Source organism: Etheostoma cragini, chromosome 8 (assembly GCF_013103735.1).
Source record: "Etheostoma cragini isolate CJK2018 chromosome 8, CSU_Ecrag_1.0, whole genome shotgun sequence".
NCBI lineage: Eukaryota > Metazoa > Chordata > Actinopteri > Perciformes > Percidae > Etheostoma > Etheostoma cragini.
The window spans coordinates 2,683,292-2,706,485 of NC_048414.1; the positions used below are offsets into that span (position 1 = coordinate 2,683,292).

Sequence of the window (23,194 nt, forward strand, 5' to 3'; positions counted from 1 at the left end):
ATATATATATATATATATATATATATATATACAGTATATATATACACTGTATTTATACTGTATATATATATATATGTATCTATACATATATATATATATGTATACACATGTGCATATATATACAGTATATATATCGGTTGTATTTCTATCTTGCAGCGGTGGAAAGTTATTGCACCATTGACCAACAAAAACCTGGTCTACACTCAGTAACGCAGCATTTCATTGTTATTTAAACAGCCCAGCCTGCGCACACTATGCGTGTTACGGAGCACACACCTGCAAAGGATAACATATAAAATCCTCCATCATATTAGCAATGCACCAAGGTGCAAACTCGCCTGTCTTTTAAAGGGACTGTAAGATGACCTCTGATTGGTTGATTGCATGTTGCGCCCAAAACACACCTACGAATCAATGAAGACACTAAGTACAACCTTTTGGAACCATGCGCCCAGCACACGGACCCTTTTTCTGCTGTCAAACTAGCAGAAGTGGATTTGGACGCACCTGAGCCAGGCGCTTCACACCGTGCCTTACATCTTTAAAATAGGGCCCTATAACCTCAAAGTCTTCAGCTGCAGTTTGGTCATCTCTGTTGTAAAAACGCTTCTAAAACATTCTCTGTGTAAATTGTCCGCTCTGAATCAAACATTCAGTGTGAAGATTGATGGAGATGAGATGTTCAGGTGTTGGAGGAAGCACCGTCATCTTTTAAGTCACATTTAAATGGGCTGAGTTTCACTTTTCATTTGAAAGAATATTTGTTGATATAGAATATCACATCTCTGGATGGAAGTGTTTTGTGCATTTTGTGTGAAATATTTTTCATGCAAACTGCAAAACACAGGTTATGACAGGTTATGTCTCTCTTCTCCCTAATTTGCCAAACAAACCAAAATTGTGACCCCAAAAACTGCGACTTTAACCTTTACCTGGAGACAACGGTCACTGTCACGCTGTAACCAGCAGTTTTAAGACAATTTGATTTCCTGTCTAAGAGCCACATTTAATTTTGCATTATTTTATTTTTATTTTTTTACTGAATTCTGACAAACTATGTCAAATTCTGGCAAGATAGTAAGTCATAATGTCACAAATATATGACATGCTATGTCATAATTTCACTTTTTATGTCATGAATTTGTTCATAACCTTTTTTTATCCTGACAGGAAAGCACTACAGTAAAGATTCAGCAGTAAAATGTAGAAAAATTAAGAAAATGTGAACTTTATTACAAAAATGAATCTGATGTTTTCTTTTTCTAAGAAAATAGTCTCCTGTAGTTTAATAACAGTTTATGGAAATTAAAAACCGACCAAAACAGCCAGACTGATGTGGTTTATTGATTATTACCAACATGCAGCAGCTGTCCTCGGGCCCGACGTCTCACAACGTTGCATAAACAACACGTTTTGCTGCCACAAGCAGATTTGATTTAGCGTGTGCACGGTGGGAATGGGACGCCTGTTTTCAAGGCAACGTGCATCTTATCACAGCACAAAGATTTTTTTTCTTTTCAGGAGTCATCAGATCCACTGAGGGCTATAAAGAGCAGCGGCAGCAGGGTCCAGGTGTTAACAGGTCAACCTGCAGGCTGGAAACATGACTTTCTTTAAGTGCACCCTCGGTCTCCTTCTCGTCCTCGTGGTCTCTGACTGCTCCTGGGCTGAAGACAAGGTCAGGTTACATATAAAGACTTTATCAATACGAGTCCCCATAAAGAAATGTGACTTTAATGTGCTATTAAGGAGTGGAATAGTGTTTTTTCCTCCTGTGTTTTCTGTCTAACATCAGGAAATTTCAGTTTTATTCATTTAAAGTCTTCCTTGTACAGTTAAATCTGTTTGAAATCCAATGTAGCACATTGTACAGAAACTACATAAATGCATTTAAATGTTTAGTTAACCCTTGTTTTGTCTTCCCGTTAACCATGAAGTTGTCCTTCCAGGTCAAATTCTGATGTTTTTGTCGTTTTTTCAGATTTATTTGTCAGTTTTTCCAGCTTTTGGCGCTTTTTAAAAAAAACCTAAGCTGGTTTAATAATAGGTTTAACAGTTATTCTTGGAATTCATTGTCAACAAACCTCATTTATATCAAATTATAAACAAGTTTTTAGTTAAAAACTGAGAAATTATGAATTATTTTGACTAATAGTTAAGATCTGAGGATGTTGAGTGAATCACAGATGGGTAGATGTCTTAGTCGGGATACTGTTTTGAAACCACTAAAAAAAGAAAGAATTCACATTCTTTAAGATTAAATAAAACACCCAAAAAATTCAGTGAAAGGAATCATTAATTTTATCTTAAGAATGTTGTATGGAGTCATCCATGTTATTTTGGGGTAATTTGGTTGAAAGAAATCCATATTTCTGATACAAAACACTTAGAAACAGGTCAAGTTGACCCGAGGACAACACAAGGGTTAAGTCCTGATGAGTCCTAATGAGTCCTGATACTAATGAGCAATGTCATCTCCGTTTAGGATTTGTCCGTCTCTGAGCTCCTGTGGAGGGCCAACAAGGATGTTGGTAAGACACTGTGCACATTTCTTTTTTCAATTTTTATTTCACAGGCACAGTGTATATTAATTAGCATTGCTAAAGTCTGGACATATGTCTGCGGTGGCCTTAAAGTTAGAGGAGTGAGCTAGTAGCCGAGAGGTTGTTGGTTCAATCCCCAGACTGACAGGATAAATCTGGGTGGGGGAAGAGAAAAGCAACGGTTGTCCCTCCCTCATTACCTCCACTGAGGTTCCCTTGAGCAAGACCCTTAACCCCCAACTAATCCAGGGGAGCTGCTCAGATCAGACTGGGGTTGTACTGGGCAGCTTCAAGGGATGAATGTATAACTGTGTGAATGTGATCAGGGGGTTCCTTCTAAAGACAGACTGCCACTCACTGAACCTTCCCTGCATAAATAAAGGTTTTCATTTATCCTAAGTCTATATTAATTTATCACCTTATTTTGTTTGTCCTGCTCTTAAGGGGGCTCTGTAAGTAAAGTTATTAGGCACAGAGGCTAATTTTCTGCTAATTTAATACTTTAAGTAAACTTGAAGCTTATAACACTTTTATTTAAGCAGGATTTTTAATACATGCATTTTCCTTGTAGGGGAATACTTGCAGTGTGGTGTTAGTACTTTTACTTTAAGTGCTTAAAGTGCTCACATTGTGCTTATTTTCAGGTTCATAATTGGGTTGTACCAGAGTAGGTTTTAATTTATAAAAAACACACAGCTACAGCATGAGGCTTCTCACATCTGTTCCATCTTTGTTGAGATTTGCACATGCTCAGTAGCTAGGTAAGGACTACTAGCCAGTCAGAAGCAGAGTATGAGGGCGTGCAACGCTAGCAGCTAGGAGAGCATTATGTTACAGATGGAGACGGTGAGTCCCTTGGGGGTGGACTTTGGGCTTTTTAACTTTGTAAACCTAATGAATGCACAAAAAAGATAAATAACACAATAATGGGAAGGGAAAAAGCCAAAAAAGCATAATATGAGCACATTAAGTTAAGGAGATGAATACTTCCTCTACCACTGGTAGAGTGACTGACTGGTCCTTTAACGTCCGCCTCCGACAGTGCACACGAAGGACGAGCCCTTGGTCATGGATGACATTGCGTATGATGATGAAAACGAGAGGAACGCTGATCCATGCACCTCCAACGGCTGCATGTGGGGAAAGTCCGCCGATGGAAAGGTCTACGTTCCTTACGTCATCGCCACACATTTCTGTAAGTACCTGAAACATTCTCAAACCTTTATTAAAACAGTCAACCAAAATATGTACTGTAGAGCCAGAAAGTAATGCATTGTTTTTAAAATGAAATCCGCTTTTTATTACAATATTCACAGTTTGAAGAACCAAATTAAACTTGGGTGGATGTCAGATCTGTAGTTTTCTTGTTGTTGGATCTTCCTAAAACAACGACCATTTAGGATGACTGATCAGAGCTATATATATTTTAAATGTCTAAAATCCTGTTTGTTTTTTAAGTTTGAGGAAAATCTCTTTCAAATATTGCAAAGACATACATAGAGTTTATGATTTGTTTTTTTTTCAAACAGACCATAATATAGTGGTGCTCATAAGTTTATGAACCCATGCTAAAGTTGACTAAAAAGAGGAATAAAAAAAATTAACTTTTGGGAATTGATCTTAATGCCTGAATTAAAAAAAAAAGAAAAATCCAACCTTGAAGGACACATATTTTCTTTGTGAATAAATAATGTACCCCCATCATCACATACCCTTCCCCATACCTAGAGATTGGCATGGTGTTATTTCAGTAAGAATACGCCCCCTGTATTTTAAGGAAGAACATTATTTATTTACAATACATTATTCATTCATAAAGAAAATTGTTGTCCTTAAAGGTTGGATTTTACCTCATTTTTTAATTAAGCCATTAAGATAAATCTCCAAAACGTGATTTTATTATTCCTCCTTTTAGTCAACTTAAGCATGGGTGTGTAAACTTATGACCACTGTATCTTGATGTTTTATTTGAAGGACATTTTGGCTGCAGATGTGCGTGAGTATGTACTTTGTGTGAAAGTCTTCCTTGGTGTCTTCTCAGCTTCTCGAGAGCGCTCCATCATCGAGCGTGGGCTCTCGTCCTTCACCAGCGTCTCCTGCATTCGCTTTGTCCAACGCACCAGCCAGAGAGACTACCTCAACATCCAGTCCAACAACGGGTAACAAGCTGCGTTTGTGTGTGACTGCACGCAGCTTTTTAACTCCAATCTGTGTTTGTGCATCATAATTGCAAGATTTAAAAGGAAAGTAACTGTGCACAATGCATCATATCGTAGCTGAGGTTGTTTCATGCCAAAATGGAAATATTCATTTTTTTTTATGCATTATTTTTATTCAACGTTCCTCCACCTGCAGACATGTTTGGAATCTTTGAAAACTTTTTATCTCAACAAGAATTTCTTTTTAATTAATTTTAAAGGTGCACTATGAGTTCCTGCATGATCCCTTATGTTGACGTTCCACCCCCTGTCACTAGCCCCACCCCTTCCCCCAACCATCTTGTTGGTGATTGGCTGGAGTGGTTTGTTGTATTTTGGTGTCTATCCTGTGTCTCTAGTGGGTTTGAGGTCTATGACCCTGTGCGGACTCCCAACACCGTCTCTTTCCCGGTGTATTCAGGGGAAAGGCAGCCAGTGAATCACGGGGAGATGCCTACGATTTGAGACAAAAATGAAATCACGCTGAAACCTTGCAGGAACTCATAGTGCACCTTTAAGTTGTAATTTCAGACCTGAAACTGAGGCTGTTCCCAAAATGTGTTGAGAGGTTGAATTCTAACACAACACTGTGCATTTTGTGTAATATTTTCATCTTTAGTAGGGTAACTAACATGTCTTGCTTCAAATATCGTACAACAATATCCAACAATATCAATGAAAACTTTTGTTACGTTGAGATGACTAAGGTCCAAAAACGAAGCCGAGAGGGAAACTTTAACTGCCAAGAACTAAACTATTTAACAGTCCTATAAATCTTAGAAATACCTGAACCAGTGCTTTGATCATTATTACTTTTTATTTAGTTTATTTTATTATTTACACATATATAGATACTACATATGCATATACACAATCTCGTCATGTGATGAACAGATACAATAAAACCTCAGAGGGGCTTAATCAGAGCAGTCTCTAATACATAACCCATTTAACATAGAAACTAACTAAAATACTTAAAAGAATTAAAAGAAAAGAAATGGGAAAAAGCCAAAAACTAGAATTAGACGCAGTTACAAATCAACGGAACAAATACAAAAGGTCAAATAATATTAGAAGTAACTTGAGCGGTGTACAAAGACATCACATTGGGATAACCTTGCATGGACAAAACACACTGTTAACAGCTTTAATGTGATTGATGTGATGATTTGATTGTGTGAGTGCAGCTGTTACTCCTACGTGGGTCGCCGTGGTTACTCCCAGACGGTGTCTCTGGACCGCCAGGGCTGCCTCTACCACAACACGGTCCAGCACGAGCTGCTCCACGCCCTCGGCTTCAACCACGAACAGTGCCGCTCCGACAGGGACCAGCACATCCGGATCCTGTGGCAAAACATCCAGTCCGGTCGGTACTTTGGCTTCCACACACCCTGACACTTAAGATTATAATAACGTAACACTGATACTCAGTGTGTCCTGGTGTGACAAGCCCTTTAATCTAACAAAAAACTATTAAATGACTCAAAGATCTACTCATTTTCTGTCTTTTCTGACTCTTGTTGTGATTTCTGTCCTCCCAGGCTGGGAGTACGCCTTCGACAAGATCAACACCCTGAACCTGAACACTCCCTACGACTACAACTCCGTCATGCAGTACCACAGGTTGTCAAGGCTACCATTCATTCAACATCTGTTCATTCAGGCAAACTTAGGTTGATTTTATAATTATTTCTTCATTTAAAGGAACAGTTCACCCAAAAACAATGTGAATTGTTTACAGTACTTACCTCCTGTCGATTTTCTATGGTCCCAGAAAAAGAGCGCCCTTAAAACAAACTTTGACAACGGGCGAAGGAAAGACAACAAAACTTGTGCTATTCAATAGAAATAACGGGCCTGGGGAAGTAAGAACTGTATACAAGTTACAGTGTTTTTGGTGACTTTTGCCATGCATAACCCAAATGAGTGCAAGACACATGCAACATACAGTACACAAAGACTATTTGACATGCATAAACAGAGCTTGTGAACACAAAACAACGTATAACATATAAAGACATTATTTGACTAAATGCTACCTCGGACAGTTTAAAATGGGGGGTGAGGGAGGTGCATGTGTGTGGATGAACAGGCGTGTCCGTGTGTGTAAGTGTGTGTATGATGAGTGTTTTTGTGACTATGGTATGACATGGTGTGAGTCGTGGTACTGTATTATAGACATGAGAGGGAGTGGGTAGAAGTTTTGAGTATGAGGCTCACCAGAGGGAAGGGGCAGTAGATTAAAAGGAGTGGGGGGGGGGGAGCTTGGTAGGAGGGGTATTTGTCAACGGGAACTGAGGAGCAAGGTGACATATTCCTTTGACCTTATCAATTTCCTTACAGTCCCTAATACATGGGCCTCTTTCCAATGTACACAATAATGACAAAGTAATGACTACATTAACATTGATGCAGTCAAACCATCCACATCCGTATTTAAATTCCAATACATTTGACTTTCTATTCTCCAAAATACGTCTGTCCTCTTGATAATTCAGGTATGCCTTCTCCGGAAACAACCAGCCCACCATGGTGCCTATCCCCAACGCCAACGTTGAATTCGGCACGGGCAAGGAGATGAGCAAGAACGACATCAGCAGGCTGAACAAGCTGTACAAATGTTAAACACACACGTTGGGTTTTTGTGTACTTCTGTCGCTGTAAGTGTTTCCTTTTACATCGAATTTATATTTTGGGATGACGCATAAAGAACATTTTGTTTGTTGCCTTTAACGTGTTTTCTCTCCACAGGGTGAAGAGAACAACAAGGAGCCAATGCTCACATTTTATCAACAAATCAATAAATCTTCTGACATGTTCACTGAAGCCTTGGTTGTACTTTGTTTGTTCTCTACCAAATGTTCAGAGTGAATTCAGAGTTTATACTGAACTTTGTGTGATGGAAAAGGAAGACGTATGCCTGTGTAAAAGCTGCATAATCTTTATATATTAACAAGAAATCTTATTACTGTTCTTAGTGTCTGACATTTCAAAGCTACTCCCATTGTTTTCCACTAGGAGGCGACACCGCTTCACAGTTCCCACATGCAGTGACCGGCTCCCTATCTCAGTGTTTTTGTTGCTTTTCAAAAAAGTATGATGTTTTTTGGGTTTTTTTTTCAACATTTTTGTAGTCCCCAATGTCTTTGACCCTCTTGTTGACGTTTTGTGACTTTTTGTACACTTAGCCGTTTTTTCCAAATTGTTTGACGCTTACTTCCAGTGTTTTTTTCCATAGTTTTTCACTTTTTCCCAATACTTTTTATGCATTTTTCTCTAATGTTTTGTTGCCTTGTTCGACATTTTTGACCTCCAATATTTCTGATATAAAAGAAAACTTGGAAACGGGTCCTATCTGACCCCAGGACAACACGAGGGTCAAGAGCCACAGATATTTTCGCAACTGACACCACAAAAGACAGTTCTCTTTCATTCTGAACACTTAATGGAAACTTCAGACCATGAGACAATTCAAATATACACCCAAATCCAGAAATGCATTCATCAGAAATTGTACAAAAATGCAAAAAAAGTTTTATTTTCTTAAATTTCACAAGCTATGTCGAAGGAGAAACTGCCATCTGCTCAAATATATTTGATCAAAGATAAAAGACCAACCCCATGTTTCTGAAAAATTTACATTAAACTTAACATTAAATCTTGTTCAAAGTGAAAGTGTCTTGGGGCAAACCAAGGGGGGGGGGGGGGCGTTTCCAAGATCTGGCTCCGCACCTGAATGTAACTGAAGGGCCATCTAATATTGTCTCATATCGACCACAGGCCCTTAGTTGACTGGAATCCAAATCCTACTGAGACAGACTGTGTTACCTGTAAACATCATATCCTTGTCCAAATATACTGAACTTTCAGCCTGTCCATCCTGTCAGTCCTGACGAGGACGGCCATGTCTGACTGTTTATCTTTCATTACCATAACCCTCCCTGTTCTGAGGGATTTCAAGAATAAGTAGCACATACCCACCACAATGCACAGTTTACCGAGGAATTTGTTCTTCTCTGAGACGCCTGTTGTGTTCACGTTTTAGAGGAATGGTTATAATGCACGCTGTCTCAATGCAGACAGACAGTTGCAGGAAATCCAGTCTCTGTACTTTAGTGGCAGGGGTACGGGACAGAGTCACTCTCTGATTCACTGTTGTCAACACACTGTTGATTCTTTATTCAAACAGGGTTTTATTTAGATGAGGGTTTTTATGGCTGTCCAATTTTCATTGTTCATTGTACTGTTATGTCTTTATTTATTGTAGGGGTCTTCAAAAGGGGGCCCGGGAGGGGGTCCTCAGAGTCAGTGAGAGAGGGCGAGGGTTGTCACAAAATAATTTCATTTTCTAAAGTTAAACAAAAAAACTTTTAACATGAATCCAACATATCATTAGCAAAGTGAAATGCACACAACTAACTGTTACACAGGTAAGGTTGTCACTAACACCATTCCCAGATCCAGTTCATCCTAAGGATTCACTGTGCCACATGTATGTTTATCATTACCAATTATTGGGCTATTTTCACAGCTTAGGATTCTATGTCACAAAAGGTATGAATAAAAGCTTTAGGCCCCTCTACATGTTATTGCAGGCCCAGTTAATTTTGTACAATATATGTAGTTGGCTGTCCCTGACCCATATCTCCTTCAATTAAGGGGTCCTTGCTTGAAAAAATGTTGAAGATAACTGATTTATTGTATTTCATTTAATTGTGAAGCCCTTTTTATCTGTGAAAGGTGCCATATAAATATGTTTTAATTACAGTGGCCCATCCAACCCACATGTGGCCCGGCCCGGGGTCACCACCCTGATACTTGGCACCCGGCGTCAGAGAGAGTGACATTCTTTATGTCACAGATGCCAAGATGAGTCATCTAGAAACTTGACGTCAGACCAGGAAACTATTGCTATTATTATTATTATTATTATTATTATTATTACTATTATTGTTATTAATAGGGGTCCAAGCCCAAGGGGGCTGTGAACCGCGGTAGTAAAGCTACGTGGTTACCACAACAGGGCTGTGGATTCCATTGTTTTTCTAGTTATAATTATTATTATTGATAAACCGCATACATTTAGTAATAGTATTGCTATAAGTACTTTCGCTTTCACTCCTGCTCTATTATTGTCAAATCTACAGCTAATAAAATAGATTGAGAATATATAGACCACACAATATCTATACACCCTCTAATGTACAATCTCTTATTTTGGCTTTAAAGGATGATAACACAGTAGTGTACACACACACCATGGTATGTTATCTGTCCTTATTAACAATTCTCACAGTGTTTTCATTGTTCCTTCCGCGAATAATCTGCACTTCCTCTGACAGTAGATCTTCTGCTGACATGTCAACTCATGCCTCAGGGCGACGTTAGCGCTGCCAACGGGACTGACTGCCGTTGATTTTGGGGCGGCCTGTCAATCAAAGCTCCAGGCTCTGGAGAATGCGGGAGATCCAGTTTGGGAGGGATGACTTCAGCCGACGTTCACTGCTCTACAGACGAGGTGCAGTGGTGAGAAAAGTGACACAAAACTCATAAAACTCTGAACTTTTTAAAAGAATTGGTGAACAATCAAAAGATGTGTCAACTAAAATGTTGACTGAAAAAGTCAATTTTTAGTTAAAGTGCACTGGAGGTTTTAAACTTTCCACATCACACAGTCACAACACACACACACACACACACCCCAAACCTTTGGATGGCAGAAGAATGTGAAAGCAGCCTTTTAGTGTCAAACTAACTAACTGCACCTCATTCTGCTCAGTGAAGCTTAAACATCCAAGGGAAGAGACGATGTTCGTTCTACTAGGTCAGCCTTCACCACTCTCACATGAAATCAAATGAAAAGCATTTATATTTTTCCTCTGGTCAATTTTATTGCATGGGTCCTTGAAATTGGGACAAAACCACAGTGACTGCAGCCTTTCACCGTGTAGAAGAAGCACCTGCTCCCTCCACTCGGCAGTCATGAGATGGTGGCTGAACAGAGAGAGACAGTGTGAGGGGAGAAATTAAGGAGAAGACATTGACTTAAACAGAGGAAAGAGCAGCGCTGGCTTCAGATTAGCCGTGCCTGTGACTGAACAGAGGTCTGGTTCAGCTAGTGGCAGCCCCTCAGGGACAATCAGGCGGAGGCGGAGATGGAGATGTGGCCCAGATCCCAGCTCTCTTCCTCCTTGCCTCCATTTCCTCTCTCTCTCTGTCTCTGTAGTGGAGTCACTACCAACCATGTCCTTCCATTTGAAGCGCTGGCCAGGATATGGGATCCGGGGCTTGCTGTCCCACTCTGTTTATGACTTTCCTGTCTGCCGGCCTCAGAGCCTCAGCACACAGGGCCCAGTGATGGCCGACTGGCCGCCCGGCTGCCCTCTCAGTCCACTATGCCCCCGTCAACATAAAGGGAGTCATTGTGCCTCGCTGTGTGTCACAACAATGAGCGAGTTAATATGAGCCAATGTTCCCACAGGACTGAGGAGAAGGGGGGGGTCTTCTGGCTGAAGGTCCCTGCTGCCTGCCCCCCGACTCCAGTCCCATCCATCAGTGTCTGTCCCCTCATCGTTCTCCCGGTCTTCCTCTGGGTCTCATCATGTCCCCTTACACCCCTGCTCACCCTTCCTGCAGTGGGTCTGGTTTATGGGTCATCTACAGATCACTTCCAAATATGGGCTGTCAATCAATTCAAATATTCAATTGCAAACTTATCGTATGTCTAGTTAACTATTAATCCAAAAATTAATCGCACATTTGTATCCGTTCAAGATGTTCTTTAAAAGGGATTTTCTTTGTTTATGCTTTAAATGCTCAAGTGGTATTTGAGACACAACGTACTCTGGTGGTAACTCGATTCCCATCGGCAGGATTACTTTTGTCTTGTTGAGAGAACCATCTAGAATGGCTTGGAAACTGAACTTGCCGTTCAAAAGACCCTTTTCTTTATCCATTTCTGCTCAAGGAGGTTGTTTCTCCTGCAACGCTTCCTGATTTCCCAAACTTCAGAGCGGCCCAAACAACAGAACGTGCGTGCGTTGATCTAAAAATGAGTGGCGTTGAAAGGAATTTGCGTTAACTACTTAAACTACTTCCAACACCTGCAGAAAACACTGTACAGCTAACTAAAACTACACTCATTTAGTACCACAGTACATCTACTCAAACTCTGTACTTGAGTGTGATTTTTAAAGACAATTCCGGCGCAAAATGAACCTATGTGTTAAAAACACGCACCAAGTCAACTGTCCTCTGGGACATGTTGTCATGCAAATCGAATGTGGCCGCTAATAAGCTTGTAACGCTAGTAGCCGGGGCACACAAAAGTAAAAATAAATTTCTATACTGCCAAAAAGGCTCAAAATAGCAAAGACAGTTTATAAAGACTGTACCGTTTGTTTATACAAGCCGGCGCCATCTTGGGAAAACCGTCATGACCAGTCGAACCATGGACGCCGTGCAACCAGTAACCAGTAACATGGCTAAAGCCGGGACCAGACTAACGTGGAAGTGTGAGGCAATTTTGAACCTTGTTAGTGGTATAAAATAGCAATTTAAATAAAAAATAGCGATTTCTTTTACTTTACCGGTGGCCAAACCACTAGCGTTATAAGCTAATTAGCGGTTAGTCGACTCGGTAACCATGTATTATTAACCCCTAGTCTCATTTTAGGCTGGAATGGTCTGTTATGGTACAACCTGTTTGAATAGGGATGTAAAAAAAAAGGTTTGTTTCATTTGAAAAGGATATATCTTATGTTTGTACCTTGAAGAAGAAACCATCTAACATTAGAATCTTCTGCCCGTGTGCTTAAAAATCAAACTTAAAATGGCTCTATGTAAAAATGTTGCTAAATTTGAATCGCATGTTCTTCATGTGCATTAGACTCCCTCACGTTAGCGTTCACATGCTTTGTCACAGACGTTCCTCGGGTCCTAACATCATTTGAGATGCTGATTTTGGAGGCAGGGTTATCCATGAAGCCAATTATAGCAAACACGATAACCACATTCGTTTTTGAGTGATGACAGCAGTTCCCCTCAGCCGCTCGTAAATCCAGTCTGCACCGGCGAGGTCCTGAGCTCACAGGATGGAGGAAACCGTTCCAAAGGTGTCTGACAGCTGGACACTCTTTCGTGTGTCTCTTTGTAGTCATTGTGTGTCCCTTTGCAGTCATTTTTTGTCTCTTCAGGGTTGTTTTGCCCCTTTTCACCGTTGTCCGTCTCTTTGATTCTCCTTGCAGCTGTTGTATGTCTTGTTGAAGTTGTTTTTTGTCTCTTTGTGGTCATTTTGTGACTCTTTGTAGTCATTTTGTTTTTGGTCGGTCCTCTGGCCTTTTCTTTTGGTTTCCCCTTACATGCTGCAGTTTTCTCTTTTACTGCTGCTGGTACACATGCATCAGATAGATCAGAAACCCCAAATTGACCTATACAGAATGAGTTTCTTTCTATCTGTGTTTATGCACAACGTGTAGTGATTGTCACGGTTACAGCTCACTGGTTATGTCAACAGGATCAGGCAGGTAGAGGAAATAAAAGTGTCAATCAAGTGTCACCAAAAAATGAGACTGCACAGCAGAAAGGTTATAATAATCCTAACAAGTTATGTTTTTACAACTCAAAAGACAGTAACTGAGTACTTTAAAAAGATCTTAATAAATCCTAGTTTCATAATAAGAAATAAGACTGCCCCTTCTTGCAATGGAAGCAAGACCTTTGAACACAACCTCAACCTTCTGAAGTCTCTTTTACCTGCTGATCAGATTGCATGACGTAACACACAGGTGTGCATTACCTTATTATGTGTCTTTGTGTGTGAGCAGTGTTTGGCGTGACAGTCAAACAACAGACAGCTTGTGTTTCTGGCCCAAATGCTCATGCATGTTTCATGCTCTGTGTAGGATCGACTTCATCAGCTGCCAAGAACTGCAGACTGAGAAACCTACTGTGTTGCACACAAGCATCAACAAAACACACAACAAGCAGTGGGACTTTGATAAGATGTTTAATGTGATGAGTTGTCCGTCTCAAGATGGTTTCAAGTCAGTGAATGTTTATTTTTATAGTGCACAGAAGGCAACAAAGGCTGGAAATTAATCTAAAAAGTCATGATGGCATGTCTTAGAGTGTTTAAAACAACCTGTGTTCACATTGTCCCGACAACAACCTCTCACAGTTGTGTGAATAATGACTTTCCTCTCTCAGAAGCAAAGACAGATTCAGCACAACATTGTTTAACCTCCCCAAAACCCTGGGGGTTGGATGCAAAGTCTTTGGCTTGACTGTAACACCAGAGAGCCTCTACCCTGCAGCAGAAATCAGGTCTCTCTCTACCTCCACACCTCCTGATTTGTTGTTGTTCATTTTCTAACTTGTAGTCTCCAGCCCCAACAGGCTTGCACATTTGTTCGCACATGTGCATGCACAGTCCCAAGACCTGTACACTGACTTAGTGTGAAACCAGTGGAGTTCACCTCATAACCCGATCAGAAAACGTTCTCAGAAAACTCAGATTGGACAGATAGTTTAGCTAACTGTCTGGATTTACCCTGCGGAGATCTGAGGAGCTGTGAACCATAGTCCTCATAAATCCCCGTGAGAACACCAACACAAAGGAAGCCCAAGGCATCAGATAGCCGGCCTAAATGAGTAAATTCGGCGGATTTTCCGGCAGCAACAGAGCAATCCTGTGATTGGAACGTCAAGGATATAGACCACTTTGGGTTCAACGTTGGGTGTGTTGAGTTCTCCCCTTTGAGCAAAATTTAATTTTTGGTCATCAAACATATCATTTTCTGCATTTAGGTGGTTTTCCTGCAACTATTGGTGCCTTTTCTGCATCAAGTTATGGTGCAAACGTCTTTATTTATGTAAAGAAAATGATTATAGGTTTCTGGGGGGGTGAATAAATCAGGCCTGTGCCAACCACCATCTACTGTGGGTAACAAACAGACTGTGGAGAAGTACTACACTTCAAATATCCAAACTATCTCTGTAAGGTCACAGGCAACTTCAGCAGAGCAGGAGAGGTGGAGGCTGAGGTGGGGGTTGCTGTTTCCAAGCCACATCATCCGGAGTCCCCCGTAATCACTGGCTAATGACGAGCTTCCTTTCACAGGGGGGAGGGATTATCTCCACACGACAGCTCCATCTCCGCTCATCTGTTTTCAAATGTAGAAACGGGTTTGGGAGTTGACACATGACAAGACAGTAGGGGAACGATAGATCTCTGTGGGAAAGACGGGAAGTCACGTCTGGATAACAGACATCTGAGTGGCAGCCTTCTGCAGACACCATGTTCAATATAACACCCGAAGATAAAGGCTTATTAGTTAGCTATTCACACCCAACGCAGACATATTTTAACACATCTGTGTTTCTAATTTTCAATTATTTTCCATTGCTGATACAATTAAACTGCAGCAGATCAAACAGCTTTGTTTGTATTTAAACAACTATGGATGTCCAAATCTGTCCAACGAAGTTAAAAACAATTTTTTTCTCTTTTTTAAGATAAGATGACATAAGATGAGATAAGAAAAACCTTTATTTGTCCCACAGTGGGGAAATTGCGGTTTGCAACAGCAAAGACAAGCGCAAGGTAGGTGAGTGTACAGAGATAGATAAATGTACAAAATATAGCAGTATTAACAGTATTATACAATAAATTATTAAATTGCATTTCGAAAATTGCCCAAATGAAAAATGATGCCCAGATGTAATGATAGTAATGGCACATGGGATCCAGGACATATTGCACAGAGCCAACAGTGTTTGTTGTACAGTCTTTTGTTGTTGAGTCAATTATATTATACTTTATAATCTTTATTACCCGATAATCCCAACAGTTTTACCTCTGTCATCAAAGAACATGCATCACACATGTTTAGAATATTGCTTTTTATGACTTTATCAGTCTTTCGAAATGTCTTTTCTACAATTTCTTTATGTTAATCGTCATGCTTTCATTATCTTCCCATTTTCTTTCAATTTTTTGCTAATTCTTGTTGGGATGTTTATTTTTTGTGTATTGGTTGGAAAGTTGTTCTTATTAACCCTGGGAAATAGAATTAAATATATGTAGTATAAAATATACTTTAGTGTTTTCTGGAAAACACACTCACATGGGGAGAAATACACATTACACATCCCTTAAGTCATCACACAGTTACATGTTTTCATTGTTACCATGTCGATCGTGCAACATTTTGACCTAAATAGGGACTTAACAGCCTCATTCTGGATGACCGGGCTGGATCAGCGTCCGTTAATCCTAAACGCCACATCTGGGAGCTGAGAGGGCCCCGTATCCTGTCTCTGCTTCTCTGGGATAAATGGACCCAGAGCTGAGAGATTTAAACTCGGAGCATCGACTCTGTGTAAGATTATCATGGGGCTTTTGGTTTGAATCCTTTGCTTTTTGGTTTTAGTTGATACATGTAAGACCATCAAATAAAGTGACCTGCGATGTGAGTGTTTGTTCGTCTAAGGTTGTATTTCCAGAGAGACGTGGAAACCCACATTGTTGAGCTTTTTACAATAGGTTCAGTTTGTACAAAGAATGTAGTTTGTGGGGCAAACTCCTTAATTTGAAGGAGTTAGACCACATCTCATGAGCCTTTGGTCAAAGTTAGGATATGTCAGATTGTGAGAAAAGTTTTGAGTTTCAACAATAAGCACTAAGTAGGAAATTCTCTTTGAGCTTTGAATAAAACAAACTCATTTCTCAGTGGGACGTTGACTCTGAGTTGAAATGGGTGAAATAGTTAAACTACCCACATTGTCTGAAGGGAAAAAAGACTCATTATGCTCAAAGTGGCTAAATGTAACGTTCAGTTTGTGTTGATTCTAGTGGCCGTGCAACAAAACAGCTCAAACACAGCCGATTGTTTCTTCTTTGTATAGCCTACTGGTGATGGAACTTGTGAAAACGTATAGGTATTCATTGAGTAGCTTGTTTGAGAAGAAAGGTTACAGGTTATTAATGGCACCGAGCATCAGTTTGTTTTCTGGGGTCATGTATTATTAGGCCCTGCATCCCTTAGTGGGCCTAATGCATGTTTAAATAAACCAAATACAATGTTAGAAAAAAAACTGTGAAAAAGGTGTCTTCAATATTAGGATCCAAAACGTTTTTTTATATCTTTATTCACATTTTATTGAGTATAACCGGTCCCTGCAGGTCCATGAACCTCAGTTTGGAAACCACCCACTGTCTTATTTTATAGCTTCAGAGGCCGACAAATGCTGTTGTCAATCACGCTGTCAGGACGCACCTCCTTTCCAGTTGGGAGCGTACCGGGGCTTTGCATCTGGATTTTTACGCGTCGGACGGTCGGTCGGTCCACGCCCACTAGACCGTCCGCTTCCCCCGCTGCGGTCCACGCACTCCGCACACACTCGGGTGAGGGATTTTTTAATCCACAGCGTAGACCTCTCGTCCTCCTTTCCCTTTGTACAGCTCCTTCAATTGGTCAAATCTCTCTTTTCTTTTCTTTTCTTTTCTTTCTCATGGCCGTGCTTGGCGTGATCCGCACTCAGCAGCGCAATAGTTAATGAGTGCCGGATGCGCCCTCGCTCCAGAAGACCGCTACAGTACGAAGATGGCGTCGGAGGGAGCCAGCCGAGAGCAGCCTCCTCCGGTACAAACACTGGCAACCGCGGTGCTGGGAAGTGTCGACACGGTAAGACATGAGGATTTAAGAGAACCCTAAAGCTACACGGGTGGTTCGATTTAATTTATTTGTCATTGGTGTGGCGTTGAAGTGGCTGCGGTGAGAAAAGAGGGAGAAATGCAGTGCGCATCTACTTCGCACAGGCTCGTGAAGCAACAGCGGTGGCCAGCCGGGAGCCTCGCGACAATGTCTGGAGAAAAAAAACAAGGGGTTCGTGCTCGGTTTAAGGGTATGAGTCAGACATGCTCAGCCACGGCCCCCGAGCAGACGGAATGTGATGTTTTCTTACGACTGAACATGAAAGTGTATTCTTTTGTTCGCCTCTACCGGCTGCTTCCAGCATTTGTCCCGCCGTGGTAACGTTATCCTGCGTATGGTCGGGGAGAAATCGTCGCTGGCTGCTCAGGTTGGGGCTCAAATATCTTACGGTAAAATAACACGCAGAGACTAAAAGCAGACAGTTTGGCTGACTGCAGGGGAGTTAAATCTGAAAATAGAAGCTTTTATCGAGGTCGGTGGTTGATTTGAAAACATGTTATTTCAGTTTTTTTCATTTCTTGTATAATATTTTTCACCTGGCCTGCGGAGCTGATTGTGACATGAATACGGCTATTCCCTGAAGTGGTCCTCCACCAATCAGTCCTGCAGGATTCCTCACAGGCTTCCATAGCTTGTAGCAGCTCACCTTACTAAAGCATGGGGAGTCTTAGTCCTGCCACAGGTTCACTCTGATTCTCAGACCAGATTGACTGAAGGAAAGTCAACCAAGACATAGTATTTCTTTAAAAAGTATAGTCTTTTTGTTGAGCTTCACTTGTTTACACACACACACACACACACACACACACACACACACACACACACACACATAGTTGTGATTTCTCACACAGGTTGCAGCATATGTGCCAGGGCTGCAGCTCGCCATCCCTCTGTGTGTAAACTGATCAATCTGTTTCCCCGGCTGGCTGGATGTCATGAAACCTTTTCCTTTGCTTCTCTGGCTCCATGATTCAGCCTGTCACACTGTTACTGACCTGACAACTAATGCAACATGAGCAGCCAGGCTTTTGCCACTTGAGTTTTCTGTCCTGTTCTGTTTTATTGAACTTTTGAGTATCACATCCAGTCAAATAACCCCCCTACCCCCCTGAAAAAAACACATCTTCGTACGTGAGATTGAAAAGGGTAGGCTGGTGGAAATGTGTGAAGTTGCTGGGATAGAAAGCAGCCACGGTCCCTGAGGTCTGTGGGTGGTAGTGTGGGTGTTGAGGTGGGGGAGGCGTTGAGCAGTGAGGAGAGGAGGAGATTAGGGCTGCAACTAACGAGGATTTCCATTGTTGGTTAGTCTGTTCATTATTTTATCGATCAGTTGTTGGTCCATAAAATGTCAAATGGGGAAAAATGTCAATCGGTGTTTTCTAAAGCCCAAGGTGACGTCCGCAGATGTCTTCACAAGTCAAATATACCTAGTTTTCTATCACAGAGGAGCTAAGAAAATATTCACATTTAAGAAAGTGGAATCAGAGAATTGTCTTTCATGAGAAATGACTCAAAGCGATTAATGGATTATCAAAATAGTTGGCGATTATAGTTGACAACTAATAGATTAATCTTTGCAGCTCTAGAGGAGGTGGTGGAGAAACAGGGTGGGGAGAAGTGCTGCGGGGGAGGATGGAGGGCCGAGGCAGCATGTTGGAGGAGGGGGGGTGGAGGCTCTGTTCACCAGACACCTTTCTAAATTGGTCTTAATTTCAGTGACTCAGCTGGAATAGCTGGGAGTACCGTGTCAGCCAGCCGGCCTTTTCTGAGCGCGCTCAGAACGGCCTCGAGGCTACTTTACATTTAGCGTTGGAGGTGAACAGGTGGTCCAGAGACATGGGAGCCGGGCAGCCTCCTCAGCTCGCCCGTCGCTCTGCCAGCACACCCTTCCTCGTTCAGGCTCCAGCCAACGAAAGGAGGCTTCCGCTTTCGTGCCCTCCCACTCCCCCCCCCACCCCCCACCTCCACCCATCATTCCTGCCTGCCGTGGTTAAATAAAGCCCTTTGCTCTTTGCTCACCCCTGTCAGGCTCTCTGTTGTTGGCCCAAGGTGGGGGGAAGTTTCTCGTTTGTGAGGACTCTGAAGGACCGGCCCTCATGGTCTTTAGGGGGGGGGCAGTGGGGGGGTCAGAGGTCAATTAGAGGCACTCTGCTGGTCACCCCCCACTCATTTACCGTAATACATGTCAGTGTGGCGCACTGCACGTTTGCCAAGTGTCCAAGTTTAAGGGAAACTTATTTTGTAGATAATTAGTTGTGTACGGCTGCAATTAATGATTTTTTTACATTGTCAATTAGTCTGTTGTTTATTTTCTCGATTAATTGATTTGTTTTTAAGTCTATAAAATCTCAGTAAATGGTGACAGATGTCAATCAGTCCAAAATTACGTGCTCAAATGTTTTGTTTTGTTTCACATCTCAAAGATACTCAATTTACTGTCAGAGGAGTAAAGAAAGTAGGAAATGTTCACATTTAAGAAGCTGGAATCAGAGAAATGTTGAATATATTCTTTTATCGATTATCAAAATAGATGGGGATTTAATTTAATAGTTGATTATTCTCTGCAGGTCTATAGTTGAGTTAAAAAAAAGTTGACATCTTTGGATGCGGCAACATCCTGAGTCCAAGAAACACAAGCAGTCAAATGATAAAGACATTTGGTCAACTGTTTGCTGATAACTAAAGGCTAAAGCAGCTACCTGGAACTCAAAGCCGTCTCGTCACCTGTTGTCGGCTAAGAAGGCCAAAACATTTTAAGCCTAATTGAAGTTCACAACTTCTTCCTACCACCTGAAAATGAGATGAGCAGCAAATCGTATCAAAATGTTTTAGACCATTCGATCAACAGCTGTAGCAAACATTACTTCACAAACTGCTTACTTCAAATACTGAAGGTCCTGATTCAGAACTATTAAAGCTATATATTGCAGATTTCAATCCAGCTCTGTTGCATCTTTTGTGTGGGTGGTGTGTTTAGATGAACATGGTTTTTGCTTCCCTCTGTGCTGCCAGCTCGGAGCAGCCGAGTTCTGCCAAGCTCCACCGGATGATGTGAGACGACGATCTCGGCGGATCTCTGTGACGAGTTTTGCATTATCCGTCGGATCTCTGCAGACATCGGCTGCTCTGCTCAGCTGGAAGCTCTGTACGCTGCCACCGTGGATGTGTTATAAGGCCCGTGTACAACGGTAATGGTGGAGTCCTCTTCATTCCTGTTAGAGTTGCTCAGTGGCGCATCCCCCCCAAAAGTTTTTAAGCTGATCTGCGTCCACTGAAAATGCGCAGTAGTGTTTGTCTCGCCGGCCCCGCCAACGAGTGCCACTCGGCTACATTGTCGTGATGTCACAGGTTTTTATATTGCCATTCTCAGCTGGCGGGAAGGGAAGTTTTTCCAATTATTAAAAACTCCATCCGACGTGTCTTTTACAATGGTGGCCTACGAGCAAAATCCTATCTGGGTCGCAGATGGATTTGTCGCTGTCATACCGCCAGTGGCCACTGGACCAAATCGGCAGATAGGCTGAGCGCTGTTTGTGGAGGCCTGGCGTCCACAGTGTGAATCCACACATCGTTCATCTGCACACACTGCCCACACTGCCGTGACACAGAGCTTGATTTAAAAAAAAAAAAAAAGGCTAAATATCTTTTAATTTAAGCAGATAAATATGTCGATCTGACTTGAAACAAAGCTAAACTGAGAGATTCTTAAGTTAATGTGAAGTCATCCGCTGAGTCGCCACTCTGTTATGTTAACCTGACGCCTCTTTTGCTCGTGAAAAGCCACCCTGCTATTAAAATCACACGCTGGGGCAGCATTATCCAGCTGTTTTGTTCTATGTAGAAAAATATCAAACCCTGTGTAACAGCGGATCAACTTCATGACAGTATTGCAGAATCTGTGTAAAAAAGCCTTCGGAGTGATGCGTCAAACAAATTAGGACTGAATACAGACGCCAGCTGCAGAGAACACATTAACCAGAGAACAGACATGCTTTTAATTTTAGCCACTACTGAATTAATGTCTAGTTTTCTCTCAGACCACTTGGAATACAATTATGCTGAAAGATTATGAGGGAATTTCTTACCAGCAACTCAATAAATGAAGTGCCCACCACAGCTTTAACCAGCGATGGCTACAAATAAGAAGCCTGCTACCTGAAAGTGAGGAGAGATAGATGGTGCGACGAGAGATCAGATCCATGTATTTTGCAGACTGGGAATCAGATCTGAAATCAAACCGATCATCACGACCCATCCCAAATTTTGGTGAAACTTAAAGTAAGCCACCCCAGATTGTTGGTTGACCTCTTATTGTGAAGAAACGGTGTGCACACAACTACAGTAAGCACAGTAGGTCAAAGTTGATCTGCAAAATCTAAGTTTGAAAAAACTTCGCACGCAGAAATGAAGTTCAAAATGATCGTAATAGATGGGAATGATGCCAAGGAAAGTAATTTTCTTTCAAATGTCAGCAAGCTACTCAGTTCAGCCCCAACTTCGAACTTTGCTTTACTGTCTGGCAGGACTATTATGTAAGTGAAGCCTGAGAGTGGTCACCAGTGGTTATGTGGGACACGCTGCCACGTTGGAGGAGTGCCATCATCATAAGTGGCTGTAATGTCATCGCTTCTTCTCCCTGACAACAACATTTCTGTGCTCTGGTGGGGGTGGGGGGGTGATTCAAATTACCCTGTAAACAAGTTGGAGAGGTCATCAGAGAAGATCAAGTATAATCGTACAATTTAGTAAAGGGCCAATTCACTCATCACATTTTTTTGAACCATTTTTGGCTTCATTTGTCGGGGTTCTGAGATATGCAATGGAGGTGAATGGGGTTTGGTTTGTTGTGCTCCCTGCTAGAGTTGCATCGGTCCGATGGATTGGTATTCGTACCGATACTAACCTGATTATTTGGATCGGATATCGGCCATGATCGATTTTACAAGCTTTTGCACCATCAGTTACATTCACTCAGTTTATCGCTGTCTTTGTTTTTGAAGCAGAAAGGCCAAAAATTCCTTCTTCTGGTTTCTCAGGAGGATTTGCTGATCTTCATTGAATTGAGATTAGTGAAGTGTTGAATACCTTCTTTTTTGGGGGATTTTTAAGACTTTAGCAATTTAAAAAAAAAAAAAAAGTGACCTGGGGCTGTGGGGAAATGCGACGTGTCATCATCTGTCCCTAGTTTGTCACATTTAGTTATCCAGTCAATCAATGGAGCACATAATCAGCAGATTGACAGTTTTAATCAGAACTTTATCAGAAATCGTCATGATCAAAACAGTGTGTGAGAGAAATTTTCAAACCTGGACATAATAAATCCAAAGTGTCCACATTGTCGATTACCATAAGAGGTAAATTGGAAAATATATTTAATGGGGGATTTCTTTTAACAGACCTTTTTAGAGTCATTGTGATTCCTTCAACTTCATGGCATTTACTTAAAGGCTTCTATTTAAAGGCTGTCATCACACAAGTTGGGCTCGCAGTAACGGGACGTTAGTCTAAGAAACCTAAAGGCCTCAACAACCTTTATCTCAACAGAACACAGTGGAGGAGGAACTTGCACAGAGTGAGCACTTACCGTCCCTCGTGGCTCAGAGTGAGATGACACAGGCCTTATTAAGTCGAGCGGGGCTAACGGCGAGTCTCGTTAAATTGTAAAATTAAACACAAATACAATAAAAACATACTTCCCTGGATGAACTCGGATATTCTCGAACTAATGAAGGAGAGG

At 41.5% G+C, this 23,194-nt stretch overlaps 2 protein-coding genes across 3 annotated transcripts in view; both read left to right on the plus strand.

Annotated features, from left to right (window-relative positions):
- The first annotated feature begins 1,527 nt into the window (after positions 1-1,527).
- LOC117949505 (high choriolytic enzyme 2-like) lies at positions 1,528-7,428 on the plus strand. The gene is made up of 7 exons (XM_034879808.1): positions 1,528-1,678; positions 2,486-2,531; positions 3,586-3,738; positions 4,585-4,702; positions 5,929-6,107; positions 6,283-6,364; positions 7,240-7,428. Exons 1-7 carry the CDS (start codon positions 1,604-1,606, stop codon positions 7,364-7,366), a joined length of 780 nt encoding a protein of 259 aa, XP_034735699.1. The 5' UTR covers positions 1,528-1,603; the 3' UTR covers positions 7,367-7,428.
- A 9,602-nt stretch (positions 7,429-17,030) lies between these two features.
- Positions 17,031-23,194, plus strand: part of cttnbp2 (cortactin binding protein 2) — an 88,637-nt gene continuing 82,473 nt past the window's right edge. For both annotated transcript variants that reach the window (XM_034878878.1, XM_034878879.1), the window contains exon 1: positions 17,031-17,427. In XM_034878878.1, coding sequence (XP_034734769.1) covers positions 17,299-17,427 — 129 coding nt within the window. In that variant the 5' untranslated portion in view covers positions 17,031-17,298. The remainder of the gene's footprint in view (positions 17,428-23,194) is intronic.